The 22500-nt window shown below is 42.9% G+C and overlaps 1 protein-coding gene across 2 annotated transcripts in view; it reads right to left on the minus strand.

The window, feature by feature from the left end:
- Positions 1-13067: 13067 nt before the first annotated feature.
- rbms3 (RNA binding motif, single stranded interacting protein) overlaps positions 13068-22500 on the minus strand; it is a 93533-nt gene continuing 84100 nt past the window's right edge. For both annotated transcript variants that reach the window (XM_035530473.2, XM_035530472.2), the window contains exons 11-14: positions 18943-19053; positions 18752-18841; positions 17779-17912; positions 13068-17330 (exon numbers count right to left, since the gene is read on the minus strand). In XM_035530473.2, coding sequence (XP_035386366.1) covers positions 17327-17330; positions 17779-17912; positions 18752-18841; positions 18943-19053 — 339 coding nt within the window. In that variant the 3' untranslated portion in view covers positions 13068-17326. The remainder of the gene's footprint in view (positions 17331-17778; positions 17913-18751; positions 18842-18942; positions 19054-22500) is intronic.

Consider the following 22500-nt stretch of genomic DNA (forward strand, 5'->3'; position numbering starts at 1 on the left):
TTTCTGGTTGTACAAAGTGGCATGATCAAAGGAGAGCAAACAGCAACATTTACTCAAAAGTTGTGTCATTTCTAGCTACACTGCTGAAGCTTAGTTAACACAGTCAACACTGAGGTTTTCCCACTGTATAACCAATCACAAATTAAAGATGCAAAATGCTTCCTGACAAGTAGAAGAAAACACATTTAGATACATTGAACATCTACAGGGCCTAAAATGGGATTAAAAAATTAGGTTGTTGAAGCATATTAAATTTATGTCAACACTTACACCAGTTATAAATCACTTTGCATGTGAAGTATATTCAGGCAGTCTTATTCATAGAGCTGGGAGGCTACGTGAGCCAGATATTACTCAGCAAATACAAATGACTGGGATAAAATGTACTGTTTTAGTCAGTAATTAGTGGGGAAGTACCATTATTCAGTGTGAGGCCTGTATCCATTTTTTCTGTGTTGACAACTGGCAACTGTGCTCCAAAGCAGGTCAGGGTCATTTGCATGCTCCAGTTATTATCTACTTCACCTCCATATATAAGTGAGATTATTTCTCCACCAGCTAACAATGGTGATTCGGTCTCATCCTTCAGTCCCAGTCTGTGCCAAGGAGCCCTGCTGTGTGAGAAACAGACTTTACCAAACCGTTCACAGTGTGCAGAAGTGTGCAGAGCAGTGGTCAATGTGGTGAAGAAAGGCCTTCCAGCTTCTGAATTGGTGCAGGAAATCACCATCACTTACGTCTCTACCTAAACTACTTTCTACAGTACACTGCAGACATATGACTGTAGACTGTTTTTTAATCCACTGGCCACACTACGTACTACAGAATCTAGTTCAGTCTAGATTAAATCATTTAAACTGAGATTAAATCCTTTTTTTTATACAGGAAAGCACAGCTTTACTAAATGTTAAATTGAGAATACATTAATTTCAACATCTGACATCTGAATACATTAATTTCAACATCTGACTTTTGGGTAATAAAATACTAATCTATCATAATATTCTCATAATTAAAAAAAGGAGATTTTAGTAAATTCAACAACATTAATAAAATCTACATAATGAGCTTTTTGAGAGTAAGATTTTGTTTGTGTGTATATATATATATATATATATATATATATATATATATATATATATATATATATATATGCTGAATCTTTAAAACAAATGCAGTCAATGTTATCAAAACAAAGTGCAGTAGTAACAATCAGGAGGTGTCTAAACTGAGATAGTAAACAGTTCTGTCGTCTGCCAAATTACTGTAGTTAATGATGGACTTCAACATAATCTTTACAAGTTGTCTCTTATTATTAAGCATAGCATCATTTAACAAAAGAGCAATCGAACACTTTTAAGCCTTACAGCTTCATTATCAGGGTTCTGTGGCAGGAGGCAGAGGGGTGTAGTCAACGCTTAAAAGGGGGAGAGTGGGTGAAGCAGGGAGCCAGGCATTCATGCCCTCACAGCTGCAGTATCTGACCAAGGGCTATTGATAGTGGGGAACTCCCAGAGCATATGTAGAGCAGGACCAGCTGCCTCACTGTGGCAAATATGGCAGTAAGGATCTGCTGTATATGTTCAAATCCAGCTGAAAGGGTTTGTATGGGGCCCTAAGTGCATGGTGTAGTAATGGCTAACCCCACCCATCCCTGAGGTCTTCAGCACTGTGACATCAGAAGAGAGGGAGCGAGATGCGAGGGCAAGAATGGAGTGTCATTATTCTCCGCTGCAAAAAACCAAAAAAAAAGACCAAAGCAGAAATAGAAGGGAAAAATGCAGTAATGCTGGCAGTAGTTCTCCAGGTGTAGCACCGCAGCAGAGTAGCACTTTCACTCAGGGCATCCCTCACACTCAGTTATGAGAAGTGCACCTGGGAGCTTTAAATAAACGTACAAAGAAGGCAAACAAGGCACAGGTGCAAGCAGTCAATAATCAGGTGATTGGGAGCAAGGCAAGTGTGTGTGTGTGTGTGTGTGTGTGTGTGAGACAGTGGATGTGTCCCTGGTGCACTATGACAAACACCATCTTTAGGGAGCACTTGGTGTGTCTATTAGACAGGAGCTGCTTAAAAGAGTAGCTGTATAGTAATTTGTTATTTCTTATTCACACTGACCTCTAGGCAAGACATAAGCCATAGTTTCTCTCAGCAGCATTCCTTTGGTGACCACCACAAACTGTATTCTGTATTGCAGATTTTTTGCTCTTCTGTCCTGAAGGGAGCTGTGTTTAGGTGCGGTAGAGCGCACAGGCTTGCTGGAAACACTGCTTCCAGGGTGGAGACAGAGAGAGTGTAGCGTATTACTGGGGTAAACCCCACAGCCTGAGAGGAAGCTCTGATAAGGGGGAAGATGCAGCTTGCGTGGTTTTGGGGTTCTGGCAGTGGCTGAGGATCCATAATGAAGACCAGGTCTGTCATTACAGGATGAAAGCAGAGGGCTAAAGCCAGAGAGGGGCTAATTAGAGGCCCTGCTGACGATGGTTGGAGATGCAAGACCCTTGCTGGAGGGGAGTGCAGGATTTAGTGTTTATGATTTAAAATACAAGCTTCGAAAAATGTGGTCTGAATGAAGTACATGGTTTTCAAAAGCTTTTCTGTTCTTCTGCACAAAAACCAAATGACTGCTATGACAAAAGAGACGCTTCGCCTTGGGATTGGAAAAATGTTCCGAAAACTGCTAGAGAACCCAGAGGCAGCTCGGCTGTGGGGCATGTGTGTGCTACAGGACATTCCCGGCCATCGTTCAGATGTCACTGGCCTGAGCTTCTCTCCCAGGTCCGGAAGAGGCATGACCTATCTCTCCCCAGCGCACTAAGCAGCAGCAGCAGACTGGAAGCAAGCAGTGGGGCCATGGGACAGGAAATCCCTCCAGGAAGGCGAGGATCCAATAACCTCGGGCCCAGCAGTACGGGCCTCCACCCACAGCAGCCACTGACAGCTATTACACCATAATGATTTAGTGCTGCTGAACCCTCAGTCAGCCTTCCTTATCTGCTGTGTGTGAGGGAGGAGGGGTCTCCAATCTCTGCCCAAGACGAACAACAGCTGATAAGTCTTTTGCTGGGATGGTGTGCCTGTGTGTAGTGAGAACACACACACAGATGTCATTTGTACAGTAAAAGCCTGGAGGGGAACTCTGTTAGTGCCCACCGGAATTAAGCGAATTACTTCTGTGCTGAAATATAAGCCTGACCTCATTACGAACATTACTCTCAATGGAATAGTAAAACGTGAGATAAGGTTCATCATTAACATATGGTGAGGTAGTTTTTTTGAATGAAGAATTGAATTATGTGATTGGAAAACAAACCAATAAGCAGTCAAAAGACAGACTTCTAGTGAAATGCTGCTTTCATTGTTTTTCTTTTGGTTTGTTACTTTTGTCTAGTTGTTAAAATACCACAGATTTTATTCCACTATGGCAGAGTAAAACACTCTCACTTCCATATAATGATGCGGCTAAGCTGGGAAACATGGCCTTAGACCTCAGTGATGTCATCCCAAAGGCACCGTGGAATGCCCAAAGGGCCAACGAAACACAATGCTTCTCACTCAGTAACTAAATGGACAATGTCCACACACAGGCCAGCGTGGACAGGAAGACCCCTGCTTAGACTGCCAGCTGAGGATGAGGACGAGGTTAACTCTGGGGAAAGATTTCAATAGGACCTTACAACAAATAAGGTTAGAGTGATTCAAGACTGCATAAAAGCTTAGGAAAAGAGAGAGTCCACAGTTCATTAGCCCTGGCTTGGCAAAGCAAGGCTAAAAACAGCCATGTTTTCATTCTACATATTTTTAAAAGTGAAAGCTGTATTTCATGTGTTTTTGTTTTTGTTTTTTTTTTCAAAATTCAAAAAATTGTCCCTAGAGGGAGTTGACAAAATGTCCTGACAACATAAGACCTTTTTAATGGCTAGCTATTATTGTGAGAACATTTGGTCTCTACAAAGAGAGTAAAGCAAAGCTCAAGCTCACGCACACAAGCACACTCATAGAACAGACCCAGAGTGACACAGGTATACTGTATCATAGATTCTAGATTCCTGGACGACTACAGAGTTGATTTATTTTTCTTTTCTTTGCTTTGTCTGATTCATATGATCAGTACTCAGTACATGTGAGAAATCACACATAAACGGTGTGTGGGGCCTTTCCCATAGGACTGGAATTAGCCCCCGCTGCTGCAGAAACATCCATCAAAGGCCATGCTGTCTAGGGGCCATGTACTGTACTGTATTACCTCAATGCACTAATTATGTTCTTTTTTATTTGTCAAGGAGGATAAATTAATAGTGTTGTTGAACAGGTTTCTAACAAATTCCTGCAGGCACTGAGACCCTTGATAGATACCTTATCCAACATGTTCCTCATAAACACTGCAGGTGATACACCCTGATATCTGCTACAACTCCCTTCCGGAATTGTGTTGGTGCCTATCAAATTAGGTTTTATGTTCCCATATCTGACACATAGTGAAAGTTTGACTTTTTCTGAAGCCATGTCTAGCCTGTTGTTTCATTTCCCAATTTTGCCCTGTTCATATGACAATGCAGCAATTTCAAACAGTCAGAAAGGACAAATGATCATATGCTGACAGCATAGTCGCGATCAAGTCAAAAAGCAAATCTGCATTTGTCTCAACTGTCTAAACACGGCCAAGGCACGCAGCGTGTGTTAACAGCTATAAACAATGCTGCAAGCCTTAAACATTCAATGCATTGTACTGGATGATAGAGAACAGCGTTTAACTGGACAATGACTGTGCACATGTTGACATTACACTTTTACAGGGTGACATGCCCTGGCGTGGCACGTCGCCAAGATAAACATTCTCGTTGGAATGAATCACTGTTTCCAATCACAACAGTCCACACTGCTGCTGCTGAAGACAGCTACAGACTAGGAATTAAGTCAGAGTCAATTAGGGAAGTTCCCATCTGAAATGGGTGTGGACAGAACAAAAACAGTTCATTTGGCAGTGCTGAACGCAATCCGACTCAGCTTTGTGAGGCTCGTCACCTGGGCCAGCCTCAGTTTCACTGAAACACTTCTTATAGTTAATGTGGGGAGAGGCTGGTTTCCAGTGTGCAGATTTAGTGCAGTGAGAACGGGCCATGTGCTGCATGCGTGGGGTTCTGCGAATGAGCCTCCCACTGCACACAGTTCATTTCTCCTCACACTGGCACTGCCCAAAAGAATGCGAGAGGAATCACCACACTGCATGGTATTTGCCACAGTCCATGGAGTATATAGCTTGTGGAGAAAATTATAAACATAAGTGTTTGTGAAATGCAGGGGTGGAGAACTGCTCTTGGAGAACTTTAATGTTTCCCCTTCTTTAATGTAATTTGTACTGATGCAAACAGAATAACAGATAATGGATAAAAGTGAGGCTAGGCTAAACCTGTCTGATAGAAACTGAGAGCAGACCACAAAACAAAAAAAATTACACAGACACAGACAAACATACATACACATATATACATATACATTTATATATATATATATGTGTGTGTGTGTGTGTATGTGTGTGTGTGTGTGTGTGTGTGTGTGTGTGTGTGTGTGTGTGGGTGTGTATGTGTGTGTGTGTGTGTGTGTGTGTGTGTGTGTGTGTGTGTGTGGGTGTGTGTGTGTGTACAGGCCTTCAAGAGAACAGTAGGGGATCAAGTATAAATGTACTGTTAGAAGTCACTGCAATGTCAAACTACTGAGGCACAAGGTGGGGAGAGCGGCAAAGACAAGCCTGGCTGTTCTTTGATCTCAGCCCTTGATAAACCCAGGCACTTTAAATTCCGCTGCTAAAACGATTAGAAACAAACAAGACAAAAAGACATCTGTTGAAGTACTCAGCAGAGCAAAAAATACATGGAAACGCTGCTTTAGGCTGCATATGAGATCTGGAAGCAGGGGAGAGGGCAGGGAGATAGAGAGTGATGGAGCAAGAGGTGGGAGAAGCGTCTTTAAAAACAGTGAGGGATGGTGAGACTCAGCAATGAGAGAGAGACAGTCAGTCAGCACAATGTGATCCAACCTCAAATGTCCTTGATGATGCAGTTCCCTGCACTGCTCTTAAGCTAGTGACAAACACTGCATCAGATTGACTAAGAAGAGAGCTCATGTATTGCTCTCTCGATCGTGCTCTCTCTCTGTCTCTGTCTCTCTCTCTCTCTCTCTCTCTCTCTCTCTCTCTCTCTCTCTCTCACACACACACACACACACACACACACACACACACACACACACACACACACACACACACACACACACACACACACACACCAACACGTACCCACACTCACAGAGAGTGGTTTTCTAGGAAAATCCTCAAGGCAAAATAGATTATTTGTACATTTGGAAACATTAAGTAATTATTTCATTTAAATGAGTTACACCATGTGCTTTTTATGTAGGATGAATAATATAGCATAGCACTAAAAGCTGAAAATCATATTTGGAGACACAGTGACACCCACGACCATGTGTGCACGAGGCTGAGAGGAGGTGAGATAGACAGTAGACATCAGGATAGAGGAAGTGGCTAAAACCCTGTCTGAGGTTCAGCGGATAAACTGCAGTGCCTGCAGCTTGGCATCTGCAGAGCAAGTGTTTGAACAGCTGGGCCACAGCCTGCTTGCTCTAGCCAGAGTCCCTGATAGTCTCAACAGACTCTGAAAATAGTGTAATATTTTATTAAAGTCACTTTCTTACACAAACCAGAAGTGTAATATATTTCGTAGCTTTTAAATTTATGCAGCACACTAAACTAGGCATTTTCTTATTATTAAACAAGCAGTTTGCATTCCAGCTTAATTAAAATGTAACATGCCGTCCAGGTCTCCAAGCACAATGCAAATCAAAGCAGCGATCCTGGTATGTTTGCTCTATCCCATGAGATGCTAGTTCTTATGATCTGATTGATGCTGAAAAATATTGCAGCATCAGTCTTGAGGTGAATGAGTAGCCAGCTATAAAAGTTCAGTTTGAAGTTATATCTGAACCATGGCTGGTTTTAAAAGTCTTCACATGAATGTAGGTGAATGTACCCTCTTCATGAACAGTCATCTTTTTGAAATGTTTCAAAAACGTTACATCCTCACGCACATGGAGTGAGTTTGCTGCATATCATGTGAGCGTTTTGTGCAACGTGCTTCTCACTGACCCCAGTCCACCCTGCCGGGTCTACCTCACAGCTCTGGTATGCAGTATGCAGAGCCTCCGCCTTCTCTCTCCCCCCTTCACACGTTCGTCTTTCCACTAGGCAAGAAACTTTTTTAATCAGTTTATTCCACTTCCTACTTTTATTGCTCTGCTGAGATCAGTTGCCGTGGAGAGGGCCTGCCACCAGTGCCTGGGGTGGCAGGTGACTTGTGATCATGTGTTTCATGTCTTAGTCATGCATAGCAAATCGTCTCAGAAACACATGAGAAAGGCCAACAATGAGAGACAGAATGCATAAAATAGAAAAGGTGTTGGGGGGTGGGGGGGTATTCTGTTTGTATTTATGTAGTGTGTGTGGTCAGTGCCTAAGCTGAAGTCAGTGATCTCCAAACCTTTTTTTATGACTGACTCTTTAATAAGCACCAGCTTCCCAGTCTAGACTCCCAAGGACTATAGGCAAATTTACACGAGAAGCATGAGCAGAATATGAAGAAAAAACATTATATGTATATATTGCGGTAAAGCTTATTACACAAGAATGGTAGGTGGAACAGGGAGACAGAGAGGGGATGAGAGAGAGAGAGAGAGAGAGAGAGAGAGAGAGCGAGAGAGAGAGAGCGAGAGAGAGAGAGAGAGAGAGAGAGAGAGCGAGAGAGAGAGAGAGAGAGAGAGAGAGAGAGAGAGAGAGAGCGGGCAGCAACTCACACTGAACTCCTGAACTCAAAAGCATGAGGATCCATTGCAACCCATAGCTCTTGAGCTATGAATTTTAGTTTGCCAGACTGAAACTTGATCAAACCACACACTTTCAAGAGGACAAATCTGCTTTTTTTAGTGACAGCCTTTAATGGTCAGGTGACTCCTGGGGCTTTGCCATGAGAGTCGACCTGCTAATTATGTTTTTTTCCACTTCTTTCTTCTACATGTTTTTTTTTCCTGGCACATTACCTTTGGTGTGTGGGGAGAAATCGTGGCAGGCGGGCCCTGGAAGAGTGCAGGGTGCATGTCCTGGGGGTGTGCAGGATGATGGTGGCGCATAGCTGAAGGTGTGGACAGAGGAGAGGAGGGCAGTTCGGCACAGTGCGCAGGCAGACCCACTTGTTCTCCATGCCACACTGTAGTCCTAATAGAGAGCAGATGTGCTCTCCAGACACTGATTCAGAGTTGACTTACATACAGTGAGTGTGAGCTAAGGAAGTGGGCCCCCACATCTCTGCTGGAACACTGCGCTCTCGAAAGACGACACTGGTGCATTGATAATGTACGTCTTCAGGAGCTCAGTGTCAGCAAGTTTTCTCAGGAGAAACTGAGTTCACAACAGACTGAGCACACTGCCGATTCGTTCTAGCAAGTCCCCCCCCCCCCCACCCCCTGTTTTTGAATCAAGGTTTAACTTAGCATACTGCATCATGTTGTGTGCTTTGGAAAAACCCTAATGGATCTTCTAACTAAGCTTTATAGGGGGGGTTGTTGTTTCTGGGTTAATAGTGGCCATATCCGTGACTACAGTGCAGTAATCAGCAGGTTTCTGCTGGCATTTGGCATATCAGTGGGCTTAACTTAACATTCCATTTAATTAGCTCATTACCACACTGCTCAAACATTCCAATCCCAAAGGACTATTACAGAGAATATAGCTAATATGCTGCCAATGCCAGTGGAATGTTCCAGAAACCTTTAAAAATCCTGGTGCGCACACTCATGTGCACGTCCGCACACACATGCACACAAGCACGCACACTTGTTTTATAACTTGTCAGTACTTGAAGTCATAAATATGACATGTGCATTTTATATATACATAACTTTAGCAACAACCTATATGGAAAGGGAATGTACTGAACATAACCATAAATCTTCCTCTATTCCTTTATCAGTAGCCAAAAAGAAATGGTTTTCCTCTCTTCATTAACAAAATAAAACATAGCTTTGTAAAAATGTACGAAAAAACACACACATGCATGTGCACGCACATGCACACACACAAAAACATGCTTCCAGACACACTGCAGAGTTAAAGCATGAGAATAAGGCAATGGTGCAGGCCTGCTCATGCTGCTCGGTGACAAAGCAATCAGAGGAGAAAGCAACAGCTCTCATCCACCTTCTCTGACTAACTCTCATTGAAGTCACTCAAAGGCAGTCTAAGTGCTGGCCTGCAGGGGAAACATACATTTCTCCAGCCTTGCAATGGCCTGGATAGATGGGCTAGCAAGACCTGTGTAATATCAGTAAAAAACGGTCCCTTCTGTATTGAAACAGCATGAAACTTGCTCTTTTCCACTAAGTAAAGCGTCCTTCTTTACAGCCTGTGTTAGTACACAACTCTGCGCCTACTCACAGCACACACACTGACACACACACACACACACACACACACACACGCGTGCGCACACACACACACGCACATACACACACACACGCCGGTGCACACACACACACACGCACGCACGCGCACACACACACATGCGTGCGCACACACACACACACGCACATACACACGCCTCGCGTGCAGACACACACACACGCACGTATGCGCACACACACACACACACACACACACACACACACACACTCATGCGCACACAGAGTGCGGCTGTTTATGCCTGTTGTCAGGACTGAAGCCATAGCAACCGCTCCAGCCATCTGAGCTGCTGTTAGGCTGCCCATATCTGGAGAGAGACTATGGAAACAGGGGCGAGAGAAAAAATATGAACGTCTGCATAAAGTCCCACATTCCCACTCCAGGGAAATATCATAGTGGAAGAAAGAGGAAACAGCGGGAAAAAGGAACACAGAGAGAGAGAGAGAGAGAGAGAGAGAGAGAGAGAGAGAGAGAGAGAGAGAGGGAGAGAGGGAGAGAGAGAGAGAGAGAGAGAGGGAGAGGGAGAGGGAGAGAGAGAGAGGGAGAGAGAGGGAGAGGGAGAGAGAGAGAGGGAGAGGGGATGTCAGTGATTGGCAGAGGTTGGTGTGTTTGATGAGACAGTGAGAAACCTTAATGACCCTTAAGTGATAATCTCAGCCCCCTGGAAGAGGAGCGGCCTGGCTCCTACCTGTGCTCAGGGTAGGACCCAGTGTTCAGCCAAGAGGTTTTGGCAGTGCGTGGCTAAAGAAGGCAGAGCTGGGTCTGATTAATGGGAGGTCCAGTTCACTCCTGCACCTCAGCCTTCCTCACAGGGAAAGACAGCAAGCATTCAAATGCTCTTACACTGACTTCACTTATACTCCAGTGAGGCTCTGTAGGTTGTAGGTTGACTTAAATAATAACTTCTGTGTTTTTGAGCAGTTTTCATACTGGACATATAATTTATTCAAACATTTATGTTGACTATTATATATGTATTTAGAGTTCACAGGAAAAGTAGAACATATGGTCCTCACAATTATTAAACAAAATGTATTTAATGTTTATTTTAAAAAGCTGATTTATAACGATCGGCAAGATGTTAGTTATCATTTTAATTTTAACCTTTTAGTGCATGTATGTCTAATAAATAACTAAGGACTGAGTAAAACAGGTCATGATGTAATGCTTTCAATGCATGTTTTGCACGTTATCGTAAATCCAACATTGCAACATGCAACAGTAAATACTGGAGCTGTCCTGCATCCTATTATAGCAGCCCTCTGCTGATTAGCTCACCATGCCCAGCAGGTACAGGCCATTTGCCCGGTCATTGTTCTCTCAGCTGACTTTACCTCTGAGCAACCAGGACCCTCCAAGCCCAAATAGACTCGCAAACAGCAGAGTTGTGCTGGCATGAGACATATTGGAAATGAACAGAGCCATCTTAACCTCTGAGGCTGTTTTCCTCTGTGCTTTTCCATCATCTGCCGCATGCCAGGACACAGAGGCAACGCAAGGGCTCGCTACATCAGGATAAGTCCGCAATTCAGCAGGTTACCATAGAAACCTCCCTCCAGGGTCCAGAGTTTCTCCCAAGTCTGCCGGTCCGCAGGTAACCGTAGAAACAGCTCGGCCAGCTGGCCTTCTGCCAGCATCTCCCTCTGGCGCTGGCTGCCTCTCCACGCAGGCCTTCCCCAGCCTGCTCCTCCCAACCCTCCACAGCTCGAGTAGGCTGAGCCTTTTGCTTAGAAAAGCTCGGCCACCAAGTTTTGGCCTGCTGGTTCTTACACTATAAAGGCTGTAGAAAGGGAATTTAATCAATGGTACAAATGTGTCTTCTCAGAGATGCCTGTTGGCCGGTGCAAACGTTTGGATACATCAGTTCAGGTTTTTTTTTTTTTGAGCGCTCTTAAAAATCAGAGAAGTTCCATGCTGACTGCAATATCTTTAAATCTTATCACTGCGACATTGTGAATTTATGGTTTAACCTCCTAAGCTCCAGCTTTATTAATCAGCTTTTCATCTTAAGGCGTATTATTCATGAACTACTATGAGGTATTTAATAACAACAATGGATGTAATATGAAAGGTATGTGGTTACTAAACCAAATCTTGGCACACATCAAGGTAAAGTGCTCAAGGTAAAGAGGTTTTACGCCCCCAACATTTTATGTTTTATATGTTTTAAAGGGGTGGACTAGCTAGACTGATAGATAGATAGAGGTAGCTCAATGGTTAAGGTATTTGACTAATAATCTGGAGGTTGTTCGTTCAAGCCCCACTGCTGCCAAGATAGTGCTGTCGGGCTGCTGAGCAAGACCCTTAATCCTCAAGTTGTATTAGTTCATAATTGTAAGTCCCTTTTTGGATAAAATGGTCAGCTAAATGTAGTAAATATAGATGGATAAGCACTCTAATAATAATGATTAACATAAGTAGAGTGTCATTAGAAAACAGAAATGGACAAACAAGATCATGGTAATTGGAAAAGAACAAGTGAGTATTGTGAAAGGGAGACATGCTACTAGAAAGTGTGCGGTTAATGACAGCTATAATCGGCAGTCATCTGATACAGGAAGCTGAGCTGGTGTGTGATTTATGGGGGACGTAAGATCCACATGTATGAATGTATTCTACACAGACATAACACACACCAAAATGCAGTGTTGTCTGGAACGCTGCAAACAGACCTTATTTAAACAGAAGATCTACATGGTCCTGCATGTAGTAACCTGGGAGGTTAGCTGATTGGCAAGTAATGTGTGTATGTCCAAGGCCTTAAGACTTCTGCAAATAAACCAAAGATGGGAACATATAGGCTGTCAGAGTTCAAATCATTGATCTTCTGGAAGGAAGAACAAACTCCCCACTGTTTGCAGGAGAAGTCGTCTGCCTGCTTTGCCTCTCTAAATGTCACATGTGAAGATGAGCATTGTATGCGAAGGGTGGAGAGGGCCGTGGGGTCTGAAATGAAGGAGGAAAGGTTAAAGGTCACCAGTGAGCCTGAATTAGCCACTTGTGTGGAAGAACAATCTCTCTATCGATCACCCTTGGAAGAGTGGGAGGAGACAATGCGAGGAGAGTCACTGGTCACTGTAGAACAGGCCAGGGCTCACTGACCTCTCATTCCTCCCATCAGGGTTCACTCGCTTGCTCTCTCTGTCAAGTGTACTATAGTAATCTGTACACATTTTATCAGATATTATTCCTGTATAGCAAGTCCATTCTGTAGCTTTTCCTTCAGCATGTTATGTAGTCTGTATGTCTATGCATATGCTATACATGCAAACATGTACAGTTTATACATCTATGGTCCTCTTCACCAATGGAAATCCATGCATATGTTGCCACTATTTCACTGCAGTTTTATTAGTACAGGCATTCTGTATATATTAATCCAAGATGATGACCTGCAGCTATTGTCCTGGAATCTATATCTGTGCATTCATTTTCACACCCCCCCCCCCAAAAAAACAAACAAACAAACAAATAAACTAGATTAAACTTTGAGTCATTAAGTGTCATTAACAAAACAGTAAACACGGCATTGTGAAAGTGAGATTTTAACTTTTTTTATTGAAAGCTTCATTGAAAGAAAAATAATAAACAGAAATGTTAACTCAACATCCACTGATTTACAGAAACTCTCAGGATCACGACTCGAACACATGGGAGGCATGAGTGTGCAGCAAAACAAAGAACTGCATCTGAGAACTGCTCGAGAAGTCTCTCCACAACTCTTCTACAAATAAAAAGAATTCCATAAATAGTCTTCTATTTCCTCTGTCAATAAGTTAATTTCTTATAGAGGTTTTGCTGTTTTGGCTGAATTTGGTAGAACATAGTAAATTATTTTCCATACTGACGCTACATGACCCTCCCCTTGCTAAAACCAGAGGTCTTGATAGGTCAATGAACATTCTAAATTGATGATTATCTCGGACACCCAATTAGAGCTGAAGACTTGATGTCAATGGCTAATAAAATAATGGGTCGTGTTAGAAAAGAAGGAAGTGTTTCAGTGTTCATTGTAAAACCCAGCAATAAGCTTACTCAAATAATGCAAGTTGCCAGATTCCCTGACATGGACAAAACCAAACCTAGGCTATAAATAATGAATTAGCATTGGCACTACACTTTTGACCAAGAACAGGCTTAATCCTTACCTGGGAAACTGTCCTGAAGTGTTAGAAAACCGTCTGTCACATAAGTAAGTCAGGTGTCAAATATACATTTGGAGTCTATTTACCTGTTCACATTATATGAAGAATTCAAAACAGTTCCAGAACAGTCTGTAATTTTCTTGGGCATCATTTAAATTTAAATTTAGTAGAAATGAATTTGTAGTTTTCAAACAAGTGAAAAATTATTTTACTTATATATTATTATTTTAAGTTGGCTTACTGTTGGATTTTACAGTGTGAAAACCCCATTAGGAAGGGAAGAGCATGGCTTACCTAATGTAGACTGCAGCAAACCAAGTAGAATGAGAACTGTTCTACAGCTTAGGGCATCTCACTCAATATCTGTCACATCTATATTTTCTATAAGACAGGGGGCATTTGGATGCTTTACGCTGGACGGATGTGATCTGAAAGGTGTACGTGTGAATCACCACTGCTAAGACTGTGGTCCTCGTGATTGTTTAAAAAGCAGCAGTCATTTAATCAATTCCCATCTGCTACTGTGGCCCTCCAATAAAGAAGGCTTGATAGCAGCAATTACAAGATAAAATGAACTCTCCAGAAAGGTAGTAGAACGAACAGATATAAATATGTGTTTTCTTTTTAGCCAAGGGAAATGAAAATGTATCTAACTTGCGCTCCATATTGTAACAGAGCTATTCAGTCTTGACACTGACTGGACAGATTAGCTGCAATGTAGCCTACACATCGTCCTTGTCAAAACGCATGGCAGAGACAAACTGAAATTCATTACTCTTCTTCCAGAAGACAACACACATTCTACTCAAGCCCACCTCTACCCCCACCCCACCACCAAATAGCATAATTAGGCCATTGCAAGAATGTTTTATCCATAGTAATAAAATTCTAATTCTATTCTATCATCTCTCATTCAGCAGCTAGCAGTTTGCTTTAGCAACATCAAAAAAGGAATACACAGAAGACTCTTGTCACTACAAATCACCAGCATTGCTGTTACACTGACCCCTAGTGGCTAACTGATCATCACTCACTTGTATAGGATGGTACCTAGTGCATGCTGTGGAACAAATTGGTTAGCACCCAGAGGTCCCCTCTGTGAAGAGATGACGAGAGATGAAGTTCCAGAAACAACATGGACACCGCGCACACAGATGAACATCAAGCACTGAGTGAGTCTAGTAAAAATCTCTGGCTCTGGATTTTAATATTCAGCAAACTGAAATGGCTTCCTTTTAATTCACAAGGAACAAGAATAAAAAAAAAGTGTTTCCTTATTGTAATGAAGATTTATGGGATCTAAAAAGGGTACTTTAGAAGAACCTACAAAATAACATCGATTGTGAAACTCTAAATGGAGAATGTGTAGGATAAAGAACACCACCAGAGCTGACTGTCACCATGTGTATTTAAGCTCCATGATGAATTAGTGTTATCAAATCATCTGGCCAAAAACTAATGATCTATGCCATGGCAGATTAAGAACAGCAGCGAAACTCTTTCTTTATTCTCAAACGAAAGTCATTTTTCCTAAACTGACTCTTACTTTCTACATCACCTTCTTGTGAACTGGCTTGCCAAAAATGATGAGATCTGAGATGGATGGCCTAAACTATATTTAAGTTTAGTTTGTCTCTCTCTGGTTTGGAGCTTTAGCTCTTTGTCCTTTTGCAAGAAGGCACGGGAGAGACCAACCTGTCCAGTATTGACAGATAACCTTATATGCCACCTTCACAAGGTGAGTTCGTTATGTCACTCAAACAAACTTTCTCAGTTGGAGGGTTTCAACCAATGTGAACATGAAGTTATTTTATAGTGGAATAAAGTAGAGCATTTAAGTATTCGTTTAACATCTACCATGTTACATGAGCATAGCATAGCTTTTCCCACTGGTCCCAAAGCATCAACTCACAACCTTTCAGGTAGTTCACAACCAGAAGGTGATACATAACCTCATTAGCTTCCTGTTTCCTCTTGGTGGAACTGCCTTAAATTGAGGTAGCTAACTGCAGAGAGTTTAAATACACACAAGTTTGAGGAATTTCTTTGACTTGGATGAATTCCTACTTTGGCAAAAGGAATGACATGTTAGCAACACTGGGATATGAGATTTCCTTAACACAAGTTTGTCAGAGGACCCATGCAGAATATGTAACACTGAATAGACCTTGAGTCAGTGACCCGGGGGGTGCTGTAACAGTGCTGTACAGCGTGCTCAGCTGAGAGAGAGAAAATTCCTTCTGCTGTTTCTCTGATGCCATCTGCTGGGGAGGCACTACACCCAATACAACACATGCTCTCTCTTCTTCTAAGTCTGAATGATTGACAGAAAAGCTGCAGCAGTGGAAGGAAGTTTAAACCTATAACCCCGCCCCCATCCCCATTTTAAGTACCCATTTGATCATCAAGGTCAAACAAATACTTCTGAGACACAGAGACTAGAGCAACAAGGCCAAAAAATATCAGATAGAAAAAAAATTGATTTACTCCACTGTCTGTAAGGGGTTTCTTCGTCTTTGGTTTAAAATATGCCATCCATGGGCTGCATTTGATCCACAGCTAAGAAAGACTAAAGAAATTGTCAACAATTTCCTATTACTATTGCTTTTGCACACATTTGCTTTATTTTAATTCCAAAGCTCCTATCTACGTACTTTTGCACTGCCAATATTTTTTTTTTTTTTTATGGTTTTAGTTTTTGATCTTTTTTTTCTTCTTTTTCCGCAATTAAACAAGCAAAGCAGGCTGAAAACACCTTAAAGCTCATAAAAAATATTGCAGATAAAAACAATAATGCCATTAAAAATTATCTGCACTACACAATAAACTGCATTTCCCAGGATGCAGTGGTTTAACATTTTTTTTTTTCTAAAAAAAAATCTCTTTAAACACACCACTATATTTTGACTGTCCTTTCTTTTAAACACAGGATCGCCTCCGCTAATTCCAATTGTCTTCACAAGACCGTTTTGGCTTGTCTAGACAGGTGGAATCCTAGGCATCCCTTCTGTCTCAGGCCTTTTGTCCATCCTTATAGTGTTCTTTTCTTCTCAATAAGATGTTCAACTGGGAAAAGTCTTGGACATTTCTCAAAATTAAGGCAACAAAGATGATAAAACATTGATATTCTCTAGAAAACTAAAATATAACTCATAAAAAAAATGAAAAGTAGCTTCAAATCTGAGGAAGACTTCTTTTTCTCTTTCTCTCTCACCCTCTCTCTCTCTCTCTCTCTCTCTCGCTGTCTCTTTCTCTCTCTCACACACACACAAACATGCTTCCTCATCTAATAGAAAACTCACCACAGCTGAAAACCCACCTGCACATTCAGAAAAGAACTGGAAAACTTTGTACTTGTTTGAAATTCATCACTTCACGAAGGAAAAGTCTTGTAAAGTTGTCAATAGCCATTTAGCTTAAACTCCAAGACTGCATATCACTCTCCTCTCTGACCATGATGTAGGGTCTAAAGTTCCTCTTGTTCTGCTCAGGGGTCTGATAAATTCTCTTTTTTGTTTGGTGCTTGTGCGAAGGTGAAGCCAAACGTTTTCTGCACAGCCTTTCCTGGTGTCCTCCATGTCCCCATCCCAGTTCCCAGTGTCCAGGCAGCACAGCCCCCACACAGCCCTCCTCCTGCTCTCCCCTTCTCTTGTTATCTGAGCATACAGGGCACAGGAAGATCAGGAGCGAGGAAGCAGACAGGAAGAGAGAGATTCAACAAGAAATTGTGAGGACAAAACTGGTCTGATAAAAAAAACTGGACGATAGAATATACAGCAATATACCGCAATTTACAGCAATAAAGGTCAAATATATGCTGAGATTACAATCACTAAAGGGAAGGGTATACACAAGAAGGAACTGTATACAAGTTAATCCCTCTGCAATTTCATAAAGCCCAGTTAATGACATGGATATCTACATGTGCCAGTATGGGTCTCCTATAACAATGTAACGGATAACACAGTAGTAAAGCACTGGACTATCAACAGATTGTTGACGGATGGATATTTATGGCTGTCCGTGCTGTCTCTGTCTGCTGTGTGTTAGTGTGTGTGTGTGTGTGTGTGGGGTGGGGGGTGTGAGGTTGGGGGAGCGTCTCACTTAGCAGGCTGGTAGGAGTAGGTGGCCGCGTGATCGCTGGTGCCGTCCACACACAGGGGCTGTTGCGGCTGCTGTACACTGCCGTCCTGGGAAGAGGGCGCCACGCTCTGTGGGGATGCCTCAGTCACCACACCCTGCCAGGAAGGTCATAATCATGTGACATCTCTGAGAATTGCACATGCAGAAGGATAGAATGGACATGATGTGGAATTTTCCCTTTGAGCACAAATGATGGGCTAAGAAATAAAGACTCCCTTGGATCGCTTTTGCTATCTTACAGTTTAGGCTGCATCCTCTATCAGTTATCAGCTAAAAAAAAATTAGCCGATTTTTGTTCGGAAAAGGCATGCTTGTATTTTGGTACTTTTGACAGAAATATATTAGAAAGATATGTAAACTGATGACTTATTAGTTCCCTCATATGCATTTTAAAATATTCTGTTAAGTCCAGGGTTGTGTATTTGTTCATGAGTTACTGCTTCTAGCTGTAAAGCTGATCAGTTACACTGCTTTCACATGAGCAGCTGATTCTGGATAGAGGCTCCTCACACAGCTAGCCTCCTTCATTAATAGGCCATTAGTATTGATGTGAAGTGACTGTATAACACTGGTATTTCTAAACAAGCATAAGGTCTCCTCATTTCATGAACGGAAAGGAGTTTTCAAACAAATGCCTGTCTCTTTTTATTTTGGCAAATGATATAACTACATGGACGTCATTACTGAACCCATGACAGCTGAATTCTACAAGGACATGCACATCTTGCTCTGTCTTGCTCTGATTACGATGAATATTTTCTAGGGGCCTCTGTGTCAGGTGCTTTAGGAAACTAAGACTACCGCTAATTCAGTACTGGTATGGTGAAAGCCCCATAATTGGAATTACAGCCATCAAATCCAGATAGTTCTCATTAGACTCAGTTGTGGCAGCGGGAGGAACAGTGGGAGGGCCAGTGGGCGGAGTCCAACTCACCTCCACTGAGATGGCTGAGGCAGGCACTGCAGCGTACTGGGGAATGTAGGTTCCCTGCATAGGAGCCGCTGCCGCTGCCGCTGGCATGTACTGCAAGCAGAGGGAGAAGATGCGCTCCCATCAGGGCCACTCAGGGGTTATGCAAATGAGTGAGCGTGAACATAAGAGCAGAGAGGGAGAGGGCCACTCACAGTGCCACTGGTGCCTAGGGACAGGTGGTTCATCTGCTGGGTGAGGGGCCCCATCATGTTTGCTGGCTGCATGGAGATGGTGTGGTCCATGGCTGGCGTGATCACAGCACCCTGTGGGTGGGCACACGCATACACGCACATACACACATGCACATGCACACGTACACACCCACACACACATACACACACACACACACACACACACACACACACACACACACACACACACACACACACACACACACAGATTGTCACAGGTCATAACAAATGGAGGAAATTAGTACCCATTCAGTTCCATGTCTGCAAACCTTTAATGTAATGCATACATGGTTTCCACATTCACAAATCCCTCACTCCCTCTTTCTTTCTTTCTTTCTTTCTTTCTTTCTTTCTTTCTTTCTTTCTTACTCTTGCTCTCATACACCAAATGATTCAAATCAGTGCAGCTGGGCCCTATTACAGCAACCAGACGTGTGTTGTTCCACTTCAACACATGAAATAATGTGATCCAAATGCATGTCACGCATACTTCTGCAGAGATGATCCATCGCTCGCTTAGCACTGTGGCTCACACACACATATGCACACATGCGAGGCCAGTGTGTTTACATTTGGGGCACGCAGTGGCGTGAGTGCTAACATGTGTGGGGGAGAAAACGGAGTGAGTGGCTGCAATTTATAAGTGCTCACCTTGGACTTCAGCTGCCCCCATTGCGTGACTTTTTCAGCAGATGGATGTGTATTCATGCACACACACACATACACACACACACACACACACACACACACTCATGCATGCTCATGTCTAGCCCTGATTACGATTAATATTTCCAAGGGGACTCTCGGTCAGGTAGTTTGTCAAAAAATAGTTCTTTTGTAAAGTGGGTGCTGAGTCTGATCATGCTTGGTTGGGACTACAGCCTAAAGCATGCAGCAATAGGACTGTTCGATTGTGCCTTTTTAGTTTTTATACAGTGCTAAATGTTTTGTCTCAATAAAGCTGAATAAATGTCCTTCCTTTTCATAGGCTGTCTGGGACCCTGGCAGGCCAGATTCTGGCCATACACTTCAGCACTGCCAGGTCATCTGCAGCTTCCGTGTCCGGCTGGCCCCTTACTTCCACGAGCGCCAGCATGGCCATTGCCCCGGGCCCTGGGATAACATCTGTTGTTGCTGGCTGTGGCTGCATCAGGCCATTCTCGAATCCAATCGGAGCAGTTCCTGCTATCAGGACTAATGTCATTATGACGGGGCAGACGGGAAGTTTTCATGGGGTGAAGGTACAGTAAGGCACAGAGCTAGCTCATGTTGACTACAGATCCACACACTGAGGAATTTAAAATGTGGCTGTTTTCTGGGCAGAATGTCACAGTCAGTGCATGTAGATTCTTATTAGTCATGTGGACTAATAAAATGTTAACATCCTGGAATCATAATGAACAATTAAATGTCACATTATTAGAGTCTACTCAGCTATGAAATATTATTCAGAACAAACGTTATTTTTATTCAAATTTGTCTGACTGTGACCAAACCTAGTGGGAATCGGGTTGCAGGATCTCATTTACCTAATGCTAACCAGTTGTTATCGTTCAGTATTAGTGCTAGTAGACACTGTCCACAACACCCAAATACACACACTTATGCATTGTCTCCAGCCTGTGTTTCTGTGCACTAGAATCTTCAGTGTGTTTAAAGAATAAACACTTGCCATTAGAAAAGATGCGCCTTTTTTCTGGGCACAGAGGTAAACTGAGCAGGCCACACCTCTCCTGCACGTCACCAGGGACCTCAGCTTCACAGCTCACCCCACCCCAACAAACTCCGATAATGAGACGAGGAAAAAAGCTACCCTGCTGTGAATAATTCACCAAATTTCTTAACAGCCATATCAGGGAGACTTAGGCAGATGATTAAGAGCAGCGTGTGTGTGTGTGTGTGTGTGTGCGCGCGTGTGTGTGTGTATTAATACATTTCCCCATAGGGCTAGTGCGGAACCTGAGCGACACTGATGGAGTGTTTCAGCTGAGAAGAGAGCCTGCCTCGTTCTCTCTCTTTTAAGGCGCCTTCTTGCACCCGTAGACAAGTGCCTGAATTTGTCTGCACAAACAGAAACCTCATATGTTTCCCTTGGCTTGACCCTGTGATTTTGACTCCTAGATGTCAAAAAGATTTGTTGTTTTGGGTTCAAGGCCTGGATATATAAACTAGGCTGGAAAGAGACTCCCGTGACATCACAGGAAGGGAGGCTAATGCCAAGAGGAAAGGGAAGTGTCTCTGTTTGTCCCTCCGAGGCACCGGTACTGAAGAAAACAGACTTCAGCGAAGGAAGTCTCATATCAATCTTAAACATGTCTGCTACAGTGACAAAAATAATTCTTCCACATGCACTCCACCCTTATGTCCACAGACTACAGGGCTGACAAGGTCTTTTTACAATATATTTGAGTAACAAATATTAAGAATTATTTAAAAATACTCAGAAACATGTAGACGTCAACACACACACAAACGCGCAAACTACAGAAATTGCCAAAGTATATCCACCTTTTCAAACCCTAAAAACACAGTGTGTTCTGGGGAATAGGCTGGGGGGTGGGGGTGGGGTGGGGGGGTGAGCACAAAATTTTTATTCAAACATTTGTTCCTCTGTCTCAGCAAATGACTGTGACTGGCAGCAACTTAGGCAAATGTCTCATTTCTTTCCTTCCCCACAGCATTGTCGTTCCGCTCTAAGCGGCTTTGCAGTAATACACTACGCTGGTGATTCGTTAATGTTCATTTCCTAAGAGGGATTTGGGGACGATTTTTCTCCAGGACAAGATATGGTAGTACAAGTGTGTGCAAGGGTATGTGTCTGTATCCTACAAAGAAAAATGGACTGTACACAAGTAATATTTGATTTGAGCACTGTGGTGTACACATACATGCAAAAAAATGTGCCATGGTGCCGCGGTAATTGAGCTATAACACAAGTGATGGTAATCATCAAAAGAACAGGCACACATCCACCCCCACATACACACACTCACACACACACACACACACACACACACTCACACATGTATGCGCACGCACACTCATGCAAACCCATGCACGCACACGCACACACACACACACACACACACACACACACACACACACACACACTCACTCACATGCATGCATAACATACATGCACACACACGCACACGGAACAGGAGCCAGAGAGGAAAGCACATAGAGAGGCTCCATTGTCTGCTGATCTGCTTAAATCCTCATCTCCTGCTCCAGTCGCTATGGTCACGTGTCTCCACAGTAACAAGGTGCCAAACGGAGAGCCGCTCTCCTGTTACAATGCCTTTCTTTCTCAGACATCTTTAATTGCCCGCCTTCTCTCCACACAAGAAAAGGAAAAAAGGAACACATTCTTTTTTTTCTGCCCTGTTTTCTTTCCAGGATTTTCAAATGAGACCGTCGCAGAGATCATCAGACAGGCTCCAAAAGACTTTCATGGGAAGTTTCTTTTTTTTACTCTCTCTCCAGCAGCTGAGGTCTTATCTGACGAGTTGCCAAGTA

This window comes from Electrophorus electricus, chromosome 14 (assembly GCF_041902795.1).
Source record: "Electrophorus electricus isolate QZ-2024a chromosome 14, ASM4190279v1, whole genome shotgun sequence".
Taxonomy (NCBI): domain Eukaryota; kingdom Metazoa; phylum Chordata; class Actinopteri; order Gymnotiformes; family Gymnotidae; genus Electrophorus; species Electrophorus electricus.